The following is a 12,721-nucleotide window of genomic DNA, read 5'->3' as shown; positions in this document are numbered from 1 at the left end:
TAGGGTTCTTCTGGCCGTAAAAGCAGAGGTGGCAGATAGGTCACACGAGTCTGGAAGTATTAGAGTCGATGTGGCACCAGCCTTGCCTATCTCTGAGGTAAGTCGACCAAATCTGTTTGTGTAAACAGCTTTCTTATAGATTTTTATTTCCACACAACGAAACCTTAAAGAATAAATCTTGCATTTGTTGATCTAAGAATGCTTTCATACAATCGAAGGAAGGTTTCTGATCTTAGCTTCCTGTACCAATGTGACATTCTGTAGTAAATTGTCATCATTGAACTCAAATCCCACTGAACGTTCAACGTAGTCTACGGGTAAACCTACCATTTCTGGTACCCTTTTCCAGAATCAATGTTTGTATGTAATTGTATAATATTTTCTATGTTCTGCGGAGCTTGTAATTTGGAATTTACCTCCTGTTGCTCATCCGAACAAACAAACAAACAAACAAACAAACAAACAAACGAACAAACAAACAAACAAATAAATAAATAAATAAATAAATAAATAAATAAATAAATAATTAAATAAATAAATAAATAATCAGACATTTCCGTTGGCGAGAGCGTATACTCAGTTGAACTTTTCATGAGCAGCCCAGAGTCTGGCTGCTTTACAATTCGAACAAAATAGTAAAAGGTTGGAACTTAATTTGTTTCAAAAAATTTGATTAGCATTTGTAACAGGAAAAAGTGCCAGGCTAGGCATTCTTCATTCATATATTTTCTCGTTGCTATGGGCTGTAAGGTATAATAAGTGGCTCTTGTTCATTCAATTGAGATAATGTCAAAGAAGATATGAAAAAGCTCTGTCCAAAGTATATTTTATTAATAACGATGTTGAATACACGTTCAGAAACTGATATGGGGATTTTATCATGACTTTTTGAGGAAAACAGTGACATTTGATTTTCTTCTAGAACGCAGCTGGACGGAAAATTGACTTCTTCTTGTTTGGTTGCTTGATGGAAGCGTCGCTAATTGACATTAAACTCGGCGACAAACCAATCTGTTTTGAGCTCTCTATAGGTAAGTCTATCTTCCCTGTCTCCTATTATAATGAATGTCATGGTGCCATCTGTGAGGAAGTTCAATCTCATGGGCATTTTGGAAGTCACCAAGCAACGTACATGAACTATAAAAATAAATTATGGAGAAATATATATAACTATAAGGTTGACGAACTCAGTCGATTTACAATTGGATGCTACATTTGTTTAGTGACGCTTTATCTTCAATGTAATTGTCTTTTGCAAATCATGTCACAAGTTTAACTCAGGCTAAGTTTGATCGTAAATTTGTTCTTGGATGATGTAAGAATCACAAAAAATACTATATTTTGATGAACACGTAATCCTGCCAGGTAACCATGGTAATCATATTGATGGGGCCGGGACTACATTGACAACCATGACTGAGCTGTTCGGACTGGAAGAAACGCCAGAGGAACAAGCTGCTAAGGCCGCTAAGATTCATTCAATGACACAGCCCACTAAACCCCTGACCGATGACAAACACTTTTATTACCTGCCCATTGATGACGTCAAGCCGTGCATGGATGTCCAATTTAGCTGGGAAGATCAACTAAGGAGAATGTACGATCAGAATATCTTATACCGAATAGCAGACAAACTGGTGAGTCCTAGCCGCATCTGTAAACACCATTGTTGTTGTGTGCTGTTTAAGTGCAAATTTTAGCCCTACTCTATACGTCAAGCTCAAGAAACTTGGTTTTGGGATATGACGAATATTACATACATACTTGAACATGTCTGAAAAAGGAAAAAATCATTTCTACAAACTGTCATAATAGGATGTTCGCCCGCTACGACGTTTACGCAAAGTTTCATCAACTGAATATGGTATCTGTCCTTATACAGGAGGTCGGCCTTTCAAAGGTAAATGACATGATTGTTAAAGAACGAGGTAAACCGGAGAAGAAACTTCGGAAGGTCATGGATCAATTGAGTTCTGACTGCAGGTGAGCACGCTCAATTTTTTCGTCTAGAGCAATGAGCTTTTCCACTTGAAGTCCTTAAATGTAGCGTCTTTGAGTCTCATTGCAGAACAGAATGTGTACAATATAGCGGGCATTCAACAACAGGGTATCACACAGGCGTTAGGTATAGGCCCGGTAACTTGGTAAAGAATGTTTAATGTATGCGTGTCTTCTCCGGGAGTGCTCAATGCAGTTGTGCAGTGCAGCATAAACAGAAATAAGTACAAACCAAATATATGGGATATCAATTTCTCGAGCAATGGATAATATATATATATATATATATATATATATATATATATATATATATATATATATATATAATATATATATATATATATATAATATTGTATAGCCTTACATTACATGTCACTTTTCAGAGCTGAACAAGAAGTGCATGTAAAATTAATTTACGTTCCTTTCTCCTGTCTGTTTTACAGTGAAGTTGCAAACCTTACAAAACCAAGCAAGTCTTACAGAATTGGGAAATCTAATCTTGACAAGGAGAGATACAAGTATATGATTAAAGAAATGGTGAGAATCTTTCGAACCTTAAGTGAATTTCATAATTTCACGTTCTAATCAAATAGTTAATGCTATATTTTTCATTATGAGTGTCGATGCTGTGTATCAATGTAGGCCTGGCATGAAAAAATAAATTGTTCCTCGGAAACGACGCTTGTACTTTAGCCAATTTGGATTTTGCTGGCAATTGCGCAAGTGTCAGAACCCACCTTGGGGACGTTAAAAAGACAATACTGCAATTAGTTTACTTTTAGGGCATTTTTTGCGCATATTTTTTCATTTTTGTGTTTATTCTGGGAGCATGTGGAAATGCTCATAATTTGTTCTGTCAACACTGTCTTTATATGTAATGCCTCTATTATTGTGGACATTTGTAAAATCTCGACTTCAAGTCACCGGTAACAATGTAACTAGTGGTAATGTAACTGGTTCGTAAAATAAAATATTGAATCAACGAATCGCTCGCCGCCTATGTTGCTTTGCACAAAAATTCGAGGAACAATATTTCTTCTCTGGCCTAACTAATGACAATGTCGGGATAACATGATATTTTGTAACATAGTTACAATGAATTAATATATTAATGAACGATCGATGTTTAATTTCAATAAAATAAAACTTTCATCCTCTAAAAATGTAATTTCTGTATAACTTACTCTGTATAAGTGTAAAATGATAAGTGACATGATCTACGATCATGGTTTTTTTCTGTGTTCGCCTCGAAAGAGTCCATCTTGACCGAAGAAATACAGCACGTTATAAAGCTCTATACTCGCTGATGGTGTCAATGCATGGTTTACTCACCATATGTCACATCCCTACTCTACAGGAATCAATGGCGAAAGACGCTCGTCCATATCGTCTGGGTAACCCGACGATAACAGCGGATAATTTTAGGGAAAAGCTGAAGGAAGCCTATGGAATGCTGAAGAAACTCAATTATTTCGCCAGCGAGGTTTGTGACGATAATCCTGCAGTATTGATGGTGACATATAGGAAAGTCCAGGCTTGCAGAACTTGCTGTGACAATATTTATGCATTCTATCCCACAACGGTTTTTACGGCACTTACGAAGAATTTTGTCAGCTGTTCTGTGATGACTATTTTCTGGTTTGCGTTCTAAAATCGCGAGGCCAAGGAAAGACACAAGTTTGGGGTAACTCGACCTAACACCCTGTGAAATTTGCCAATGAAAACAATTTTATGTATGCATTTCAAATTACTTCACCGTTTCTGGTGGTCACAGCGTAACATGTAAATGAATGAACGGGATATAGATTTTCCAATAAAAATTATCCATTCATAGCCCCTAAGAAATCCTTCAGACCACCTGTTTGTTCCGGCCTCAAGTCATGGACATATCGGTGTGTACACACTTTCTTCACGTAGGGCTAGGACCAGAGCTAGGGACCAGATTATTTACATATACATCAGATTGGCATTTTCATATACAAGTATTTACCAATTCAAGGAAGTATTTGCAAAATAAGTCGGGAAACGTTTGCATGCATGTACGGGAAAGTCAGATACCATTTATACTGTACATAATCTCATACACCGACCAACCGTCATCTATCAACAATACTATGATATATGAGACATGTAACTCTATGTATGAGTACAGGTGACGGCTATTGTTTCATCATAGGAACATGGCATAATACGAGGTGATACATTTCATTTATGGGAACTCTCAACAATAATAGAGCCAAATTATCAGCTCGCACTTCATAAGACTATATCTGCAAACTTGTTGGATGCAACATTTTTGTCATGTGGATTTGTTTCTTCTAATTAAACCAGGGATCTTTTTTTGTTTGACTTTAGCCCCAGGGAAACTTACCAGATGTCTTTATTTGGATGATAAGTGGTGATAAACGTGTGGCATACTATCGAATTCCTGCCAGGAAGCTGTTGTATTCTCCCAATGAGGAAGAAAGAGGATCTTTTTGCGGACATTTACACACTTTCCGATTGACGGTAAGTCACGTCATCGTCTGTGCAAGGTGTAATTCGTATTGACCTCCTTTCTATTATCGTAAAATTTCCTGATTGTGCACGGTATCACGCAAAATTGGCCTAGGGTGTTAACATAGTTGGAACAGCGAGGAATAAATTGTAACGATGTCCGTATATATGAGTATCCTCTCTCGAACAGCATAACAGAGTAAAGACAATCGTTGCTGCTCGTCAAAACCTCTTTGCGAAGGATTGAATTTGCATGATGCAAAATTGGGTTAAAGGGAAATAGTCGTCGGAACTGCGCCTGTGCGAGTTCCTTGTTTACAAACAATGTATTTCGTGCACGTTATCTAGAGGCATCTCATCGTCATAGCTGCAACATTTAAATTATACGATGTAGATTATGACAGACATGTTTTAACTTTCATCAATCACCATTGTACCTTGGATACAATGATTACATAGGTCGTATGGGTCTCATACGACCTTTGAGCGCAGTTCCGACGACTGTATCCCTTTAAGGAATAAGACTCAAACATCACGTATGCGTTGCCTATCACGACTTCGTAAAGATGATCTATTTCCATGCATGGAAATCATAGGCATTTGGATGACGAATTTGTGGCACGGTGAAATGCAAACCACTATGGGACTTCACTGAAATGCAAATGCTCTATAACCAAGTCTTCTACATTCCAAAAATTATCCTTTATCGAAATTTTCTATGCATATAAAAGGAGAATGACTGGTAGTTAGGTGAGGACCATTTTGGCTTTCTAAGTGCGAAGACAAAATTCGCTTTTCGCAAAACAATTGACGTGAATAGACCGATGGCCCAGTGCAAGATGGGCGTGCCTCACTTTTTCAACAGACTCTAACTTTAAAATTCAATTTGAGTTACATGTAATGGTTTCATTAGCAAAGGGTAATGTAATACCTATATAAAATGTCATAAATGAATATTATAATGTTGAAATCATTTTTATGTTAATTAAAAAATAATATGGCGTTACACCTGTCTTGCACTGGCATTTTGAGCAAAAACGGAAGTAACTCATCATGAGTTACACCCTTTATAGGACGTAACTCACATGTTTCCTTTATGCACAGGTCAATTTTCTGTTTTTGATAAAATATTAATGAATAGCATCATCATTATAAGATTATTTTACATTTTGCCCGTGCAAAACAGGCGTAGGTAAGGAGTTACGCCCTTAGTGCACTGACATTTTTTACTCAAAATTTTCACCCAAAAATGCATTTCACACTCCTGAACAAAAATATATCAAAAACTCAATTTTGACTAAAACATGCCCCTCTTGCACTGGGTCATCGACTGACTGTCAAGGAGATGCTCATGACGATCCTTGGCACTGTGCCTGCCAGGCTGTCAAACCAATCGTCGCATGATTTAATCAACTTAAAATATGCACTGTATCGTTAATCTGGACCAATGCCTTACATGTCCAATGTTACTAGCTTCCTGGTAAGAAGGGCACCAGTAAAAAGGGATGGTCGTCGAAGTGCAAACTTGACATATACCTGTGGCTCAGCAAAGACACTGAACGCAAGGGTTACTTGACTGGTTTGCCGGAAGGGTACGAAGCAACACCACTGATGGCGAGCTCTATAAAGGCAGGTGCCCGAGTCCAAAGATCAATCAAATTCAAAGGTATTTACAATTTCAACATCCCTCTCACAAAATCCAACGACAGTTTTCACATGTTGGAGGCAAGATGTCGATTTTTCATTTCCAATCAGCATCATCACCAATATGCCCTAACATTTCTACCTACAATATTTGCAAAGTAAGAACAAATGTAAGGTCTGGGATTGACTTACATGCTTTGAAAACACACTCTGTGTTACAGAAAATATTTTGATTTTGAACTTTGTAAATATAGCGTTCATTGCGCCGAATTCCTAATAGCTGTATCTTCAAAAAGGCTGTCCAAAAGCTCTTACAAGTAATCAAAATAGCGATGAGCATCTTGGTTCCACAGAATGCAGATATTTGCACATTTGTAAGAAATCGCTACATTTATAAAGTACTTTTGAAAGAAAATACTTCAAAACATAGTGAATTTTTTGAACATTTTATTTACAGAGAAACACCCATTTGAACTCCGTTCTCATATTTATCTGGCGAGGGGCTTGATCGGCTCAGATGATTCTGGTCTGTCAGATCCGTTTGCCAGAGTCGTGCTTCAAGACCGATGCAAATCATCCCAGGTAAAGCTCTACTTGTTACTACAGCTGCGTATTCTTATACATCATTGGCTTTTGAAGATGACGGCATCCGCGCAAATGACGACGATCACAATCTATGATTGAATAGTTGTGGCAATGAAAATAGCGATACAGACTATACAAAATCATTCGTGACAAAATGAAAACGGTTGGTGAAGATGGCGATCAAATTTTGCGATTACGGTGTGACAGGGAGACATTAATATGAAAATCGACATGTTTTTAACGTGCAATGGGCCTCGGTGTCAGATATTTGGGCTCTCATACAATAAAATTTTGGACTACCACTTGTTAGGGCTCATTTTACGCACACGGAGTTTGTAAAAGTTTTCGCCACTTAATGTTTTGGAAAATCTTATCCAATAGAGTTAATACAGTGATGGCAGCCATTTTGAATTTCAAGTGCCTGTATGGTAATTCGTTCCTTTAATACTACATTTTACATGGTGACCCCGGAATTTAATTCTTGACTAGAAGGGGGAATGATTTAAAGTTTTCTACTGGAAAGTTGAACAGTTTTCAATTTCGAGGCGCGTACTACATTGAAAGTGTGAATCATCTGCAGTTTCTGGTGTGAATCCCTGAACCATGGAGAAATTCCTAATATTTCGCTCATAAATATACCCTATATGAGTATAATCTGCATTGTTATTGTTTAAATTCTGTATTCAGGTCCGGACTAGAATACATTTATCAACAATAACAATAGTCATTTCACATATACAGGTTGTGTTGGCAAGCAAGACACCGGGCATTGGTCATGATGATCGGATTATAGTAAAATTCTGTAGTTGATAAATTGAAACAGAGTAGTGAAATATATTGTCAAACGTTACAGCTAATGTCTTTAATCTGTTTGTAGGTGATATACGAAACCCTGAATCCCACCTGGAATCAAACGCTAGTGTTCGAGGAGGTCTGGTTCTTTGGTTCACCTCAAGACGTTAGAAGAAATCCACCGATGATCACGATAGAAATTTATGACAAGGACACTGTTGTAAGTACACAAGATAATAAATCCATCCATCCATCCATCCATCCATCCATCCATCCATCCATCCATCCATCCATCTATACTAACACATAGGTAACCACATATATTGACGTTTACTCATGTACACACACGTACCAATGTACTATGGCTTGTCTCTACCAGTCCACATGATAAAATATCTGTGAATCATTCAAATAGGTCTAAAGTTTAGGATGGATATCGGCAGAATTTTTACCCTACAAATTTAGCAGTTGTAGTCTGCATTTCTTGTCCATGTAACATGTTTGAAAATGATTGGTATTCGGCTTTCTTCCACCACAGGGCAAGGATGAATTCATCGGAAGAACTGTAGCAAATCCTGTCATCAAAATGACGTCAGAATCCTACACGAAGCCCAAATACCCCCCTGCCCTGGAGTGGTTTCGCCTTTATCGGGGGCAGGTACCAGCGGGGGAACTTCTTGCTGCATTTGAACTATTTCAGGTTGGTACACGTGTACGAATACTACAAAGTTGCCCACCAAGGGATTGCATTAATCCTGTGACTTTTCAATGAATTCCACAAAATTGCCCAAGGAGGGATAGCATTCAGGTAGAATGCGCCATAGGGATAGATATTCGGGGATGAATATTGGATTTTTTTCCCCTAGCACCAAAATTTGCACTTTGACCCCTGTTTTTTCTGATTTTGAAAGTTTATGTCTGAAAGTCTGCTTGCTGAAAGTTTGAGCAAAAGTGTAGGTCTTTCATTTTTGAGGCGCGAATTTCCTTAATCCTGCAGCATTTCTGTGCACTGGGGGGCATGACATTTAGCTGCTGATGTGCAGCGTGCTCGCTAGGTTATATCTGATTGGTCGATTGTCACTATTCACAGAACCTTAGAGAGTCTATTTGTATTATTCAATTATAAAGGTAACATTCAGCCAACCAATTGGATAACAGCTTCCGAGACGTTGCACATTGAGCGATAAGATCTGCACTAGCACTATATACATTGAAGGACCAATTTTATTTGCATTTGACTATTTAGAGCTTTGTAATTAGTGAATATTGGCCGTGAGGGCCCTGATTATTCTAAAACCGTGTTATATGATAAATGACAATTCTGAACAAAAATGTATAATATTCTTTTGCTTAATGTAGTATGCTCCTCGAAAGTGAAAGACTTAAACTTCTGCTTAAACTCTCCTAAAGCAATATTCTCTTTCAAAAGCAAAAATCAGAATCGTGGGTCAACGTGCAAATTTTGGTACCAGAGAAATAAATTACCCAATATTTACTGAATTTTGAAATTCCGAATGGCCGCCATCCCTGTGTTAACACTATGGAGAAAATAAGCCTTCACACAGAATATGACAAGTTGGAGAATTTGGTTATTTTAAACTCGCCATTCTCAAATCCGACTTATATAAAATTAAAGTCAATAACTTAAGCAAATCATTACGCCTTGCATAACATGACGCAATCTTGGTATGTTTCAGTCATAAAACAAACAAACAAACAAACAAACAAACAAACAAACAAACAAACAAACAAACAAGCAAACATAAAAATCTATTGTTCCGAACATTCCTACAAGATTCATCGTTATTATAGGGCTTATTTCAAATCTCCTTTTATCTAGAAAACATCAGTTTCGCAGAGACACATTTCTGGTCTGAAATAGAATGTTTTGTTTGTGAACTCCGGGCAGATTTTAACATATGATGAATCATCTTTGGTGACGTTTTGTTCTTCTTTAACGGTTTTGAGTCGCAATTTTCCATCTTTAAAAACAACTGTAAATAGTACTCTACCCTTCAAGTAATAAGCAAGAAATAAGCAAGAAATAACCGATCGTATCCGTACTCGATGAATGCAAAAACAGTATTGCGCGCTGGCAGCAAAGTCGCACTTGGTGATATCAGAGAGCTGAAAGCCACATACAAATACCTGTGTGGCATCTAAGACAGTAGTCTATCCTAGATCCTGATTCTTTCTTTCCTCCTGCTTTATTTCCGCTTGATGTACTATACGTAGCGCCTTTCATGATCAGACTTTGAGTTGAACACTTGTTTACATCACAGCTGCATAAGGTTTTGTTCCTGCCTATTCTTCGGTGTTCGACAGTTGGTCAAGCATAATGTTGGGAAACAATACGACAGTCCTTATGCGATTTTGACGTACATAAAAACGAAGTGAACTCTTGCTAATGAGCCCTCCTGAACAAGGGATTACTAGTACGTTTGTTATGCATCAGCTTTAATTAAGGTAGAACGCGCCTCGGGGACAGATATTTGGACTCTCAAATTCCCACAAATCTGTCTAATCTACCACTTGTGGAGGTTCATTTTCAAGCCTTTGGAGAAAGAAAACCTTTCACGGTCTTAACTTTTCGAAAATCTCAAATTAATTTTTCCCAACGGAGGTAACACATGATGGTGGTCATTTTGAATTTCAAATATCGCAAAATGTTGGGTAATTTGTTAATTTGTTAATTTGTTGACCTCCGATTTTTATTGTTGATTTGGTAAAGAGAATGGTTGAAAGTTCATTTAGGAAAGTTTGAGCAAAAGTTTAAGTCTTTCTCTTTCGAGGCGCATACTATCTTAACGACGGTTCCTAGACTCATGCATTACTGTAATTGACTGACATACAAGTGTGTAATGTAAGCCAAACGAAGGAAAGTTACGCAAATTGTAATTATGTATCCGATGAAGTTCAGTTTACATCATCAATCTTTACATGTCTAATACATAATATATCTATATAACGTATTAAATCAGCTAAATGAATCCGGAATATCTCTTGGTGCTGGGCTTCCAAAGTTGTATGAAGAGGAGACAAACAGAGGCGAAACCATTCGTCGCGATTTGTCCCTTCGCGGCATAGAGAAGGTCACACCAATTCCCAGCTATATCAGGCCAGTTCTATGTCACTACAGGTTAGAGGTAAGTGAGCTGTTTCAACTGCTGTTTTCTGTAATCACTAAAGGCGACGATTCTAGGAACTTCCAAGCGTATGAAATCGATAATCATGACAGTTCTAAACATATTGGCAGAATGCCGGGACAAAAATGCAAGAGGTCTTGTGATGTTTTCGGTTTACATTGCGGACATCGGCAAAGAGTTATTATAGAAATAACGGGCGACGCGCTGACCATTAACGTTTATTTATGGGCCAGGGCGAGAGGAAAGCCAAAAATTAACGGGCGAGGCTTGCTGAGCCCGTTCATTTGGCTTTCCTCGAGTCCGCGCCCATAAATAAACGTAAATGGTCAGAGCGGAGTCTGTTATTTCCATTATATTATCAACGAACCGGAGAAAACTGTCAAAATTTGCGAAAATTTTCGGAGCGAACGACAACTGGGCCCCAGAACTGAGCAATACGCGACGCACTGTCACGCGCGCTGTTTGGCAAATCTGAGCTGTAAGGTCACGAAACTTTGAGTTGTTAATCTTATTATTCATATTCACGGGCATATAAACAGACCATTATTGTGTATTTGTGGTCAGTCACGTGGTTCAGCTCGACCAATCAAAATGCGACAGGCAGGGCATGGTAATATAATGTAATATCATTCGCTTTAATACATTTTCCTCACAATTTATATTAGATGCGACGATGCTTATGAAAATAGGAGTTGGTAAGACAGTATAATATCAACGAGAGAAATTATTAGACATGCACATAAGATATGGTAACAGATATACAAGCTTAAAGCTCCAATAGCTGCGAAATTGTAATAAATAAAAGTGATCTCAAAATATCCTCAGTTTTCAAAGAGTTTTCTTTGAATTGGACCCATTGAAAGCTGAAGCGTATACATGTAACACTATCATAAGTGTTGAAAGTGGCATGTAAATTTAAACATTTTAACATCATTTTAGATTTCCCCACATTTTTAAAAAACTTGTCATATAACAGAGAAAATAAAGATTACAACAACAAAATGTTGGCAATCGTATGTTGTGCATTCAAGAAATGACATCATGCTTGTTTCAGGTATGATCATGATGTGTATGTGCAGGAATCTGTGTTTTTTGTACTTTTCGGTGGGACGCCATTTTATGAGTGCGGCACCCATTTAATAATTCATCCTATTAAAACGGGTAGGCTGGTCCAAATTAGCGAGCAGTGATACTTCTATACACGTCCTCCAGTTAGCATATTTACACAAACCAACTTTGGTTTGAAAATAAAATCATGACAATTATGCATAAAACTTGCATCTATCGGGACTGTAAGGAGATTATAAATAAATTTTGGTGACACTACAATGTGAAAGAGTGTAGATTGTTGCAATTTGACACTCAAAAGACGGCCGGAATCCACCAATACGAATGTCTCGGCAACGTGTAATCTCATCAGAAGCCAGTTATCTCTCCAAATGAATCCTATAAAACGTACCAAGTGCATAAAGAACTCTGACTGTATTTTTTTGTCCGCCAGGTACTCTTTTGGGGAATGCGTGAACTGAAAAGACTACAGCTTTTGACCGTAGATCGTCCTCGGGTGGATATCGAATGTGCCGGTCACATAATATCCTCCACCATCATCGAAAACACCGCTAAAAATCCTAACTTCAGCAATGCAGTGAAATACATAGATGTGGTGAGTGTTTTCCATAACCCTGGGTATGTTTAACAGGAGGCTAGTTATCATATGTGGTAATCTCATCAACAACTTGATGGTACATATGCCAATCATTGAATCCAAAATGAAAGCCGATAGATCTCCTTAACGCTTTCGACTCTTGATATATATATATATATATATATATATATATATATATATATATATATATATATATATATATATATATATATAATATATATATATATATATATACACACATACATAGGAAGTTTTCTTAGGATGTTCGAATGCATAGCAAATCATAACAAAACACCCTATACTACTTTCATCAGACAACTCCTTCCCACTGGTCGTACTGTTCTTGCTGCTTGCCCATTCTCGTCTACATTCAAAGAAATTACGAATGGTATTT

The 12,721-nt window shown here is 37.5% G+C and overlaps 1 protein-coding gene across 3 annotated transcripts in view; it reads left to right on the top strand.

Moving 5' to 3' along the window:
* Positions 1-12,721, top strand: part of LOC139132875 (otoferlin-like) — a 56,627-nt gene that overhangs the window by 17,287 nt on the left and 26,619 nt on the right. For all 3 annotated transcript variants that reach the window (XM_070699230.1, XM_070699231.1, XM_070699229.1), the window contains exons 14-26: positions 1-97; positions 923-1,031; positions 1,366-1,637; positions 1,883-1,983; positions 2,442-2,535; positions 3,356-3,481; positions 4,354-4,506; positions 5,968-6,160; positions 6,596-6,720; positions 7,601-7,735; positions 8,054-8,215; positions 10,497-10,661; positions 12,163-12,324. The exon at positions 1-97 is cut by the window's left edge and continues 121 nt beyond it. In XM_070699230.1, coding sequence (XP_070555331.1) covers positions 1-97; positions 923-1,031; positions 1,366-1,637; positions 1,883-1,983; positions 2,442-2,535; positions 3,356-3,481; positions 4,354-4,506; positions 5,968-6,160; positions 6,596-6,720; positions 7,601-7,735; positions 8,054-8,215; positions 10,497-10,661; positions 12,163-12,324 — 1,894 coding nt within the window. The remainder of the gene's footprint in view (positions 98-922; positions 1,032-1,365; positions 1,638-1,882; positions 1,984-2,441; positions 2,536-3,355; positions 3,482-4,353; positions 4,507-5,967; positions 6,161-6,595; positions 6,721-7,600; positions 7,736-8,053; positions 8,216-10,496; positions 10,662-12,162; positions 12,325-12,721) is intronic.

The sequence above is a fragment of the Ptychodera flava genome, chromosome 5, assembly GCF_041260155.1.
Source record: "Ptychodera flava strain L36383 chromosome 5, AS_Pfla_20210202, whole genome shotgun sequence".
Taxonomy (NCBI): domain Eukaryota; kingdom Metazoa; phylum Hemichordata; class Enteropneusta; family Ptychoderidae; genus Ptychodera; species Ptychodera flava.
Note: the sequence above shows the minus strand (reverse complement) of the source record. Positions and strands in the feature narration are given on the sequence as shown.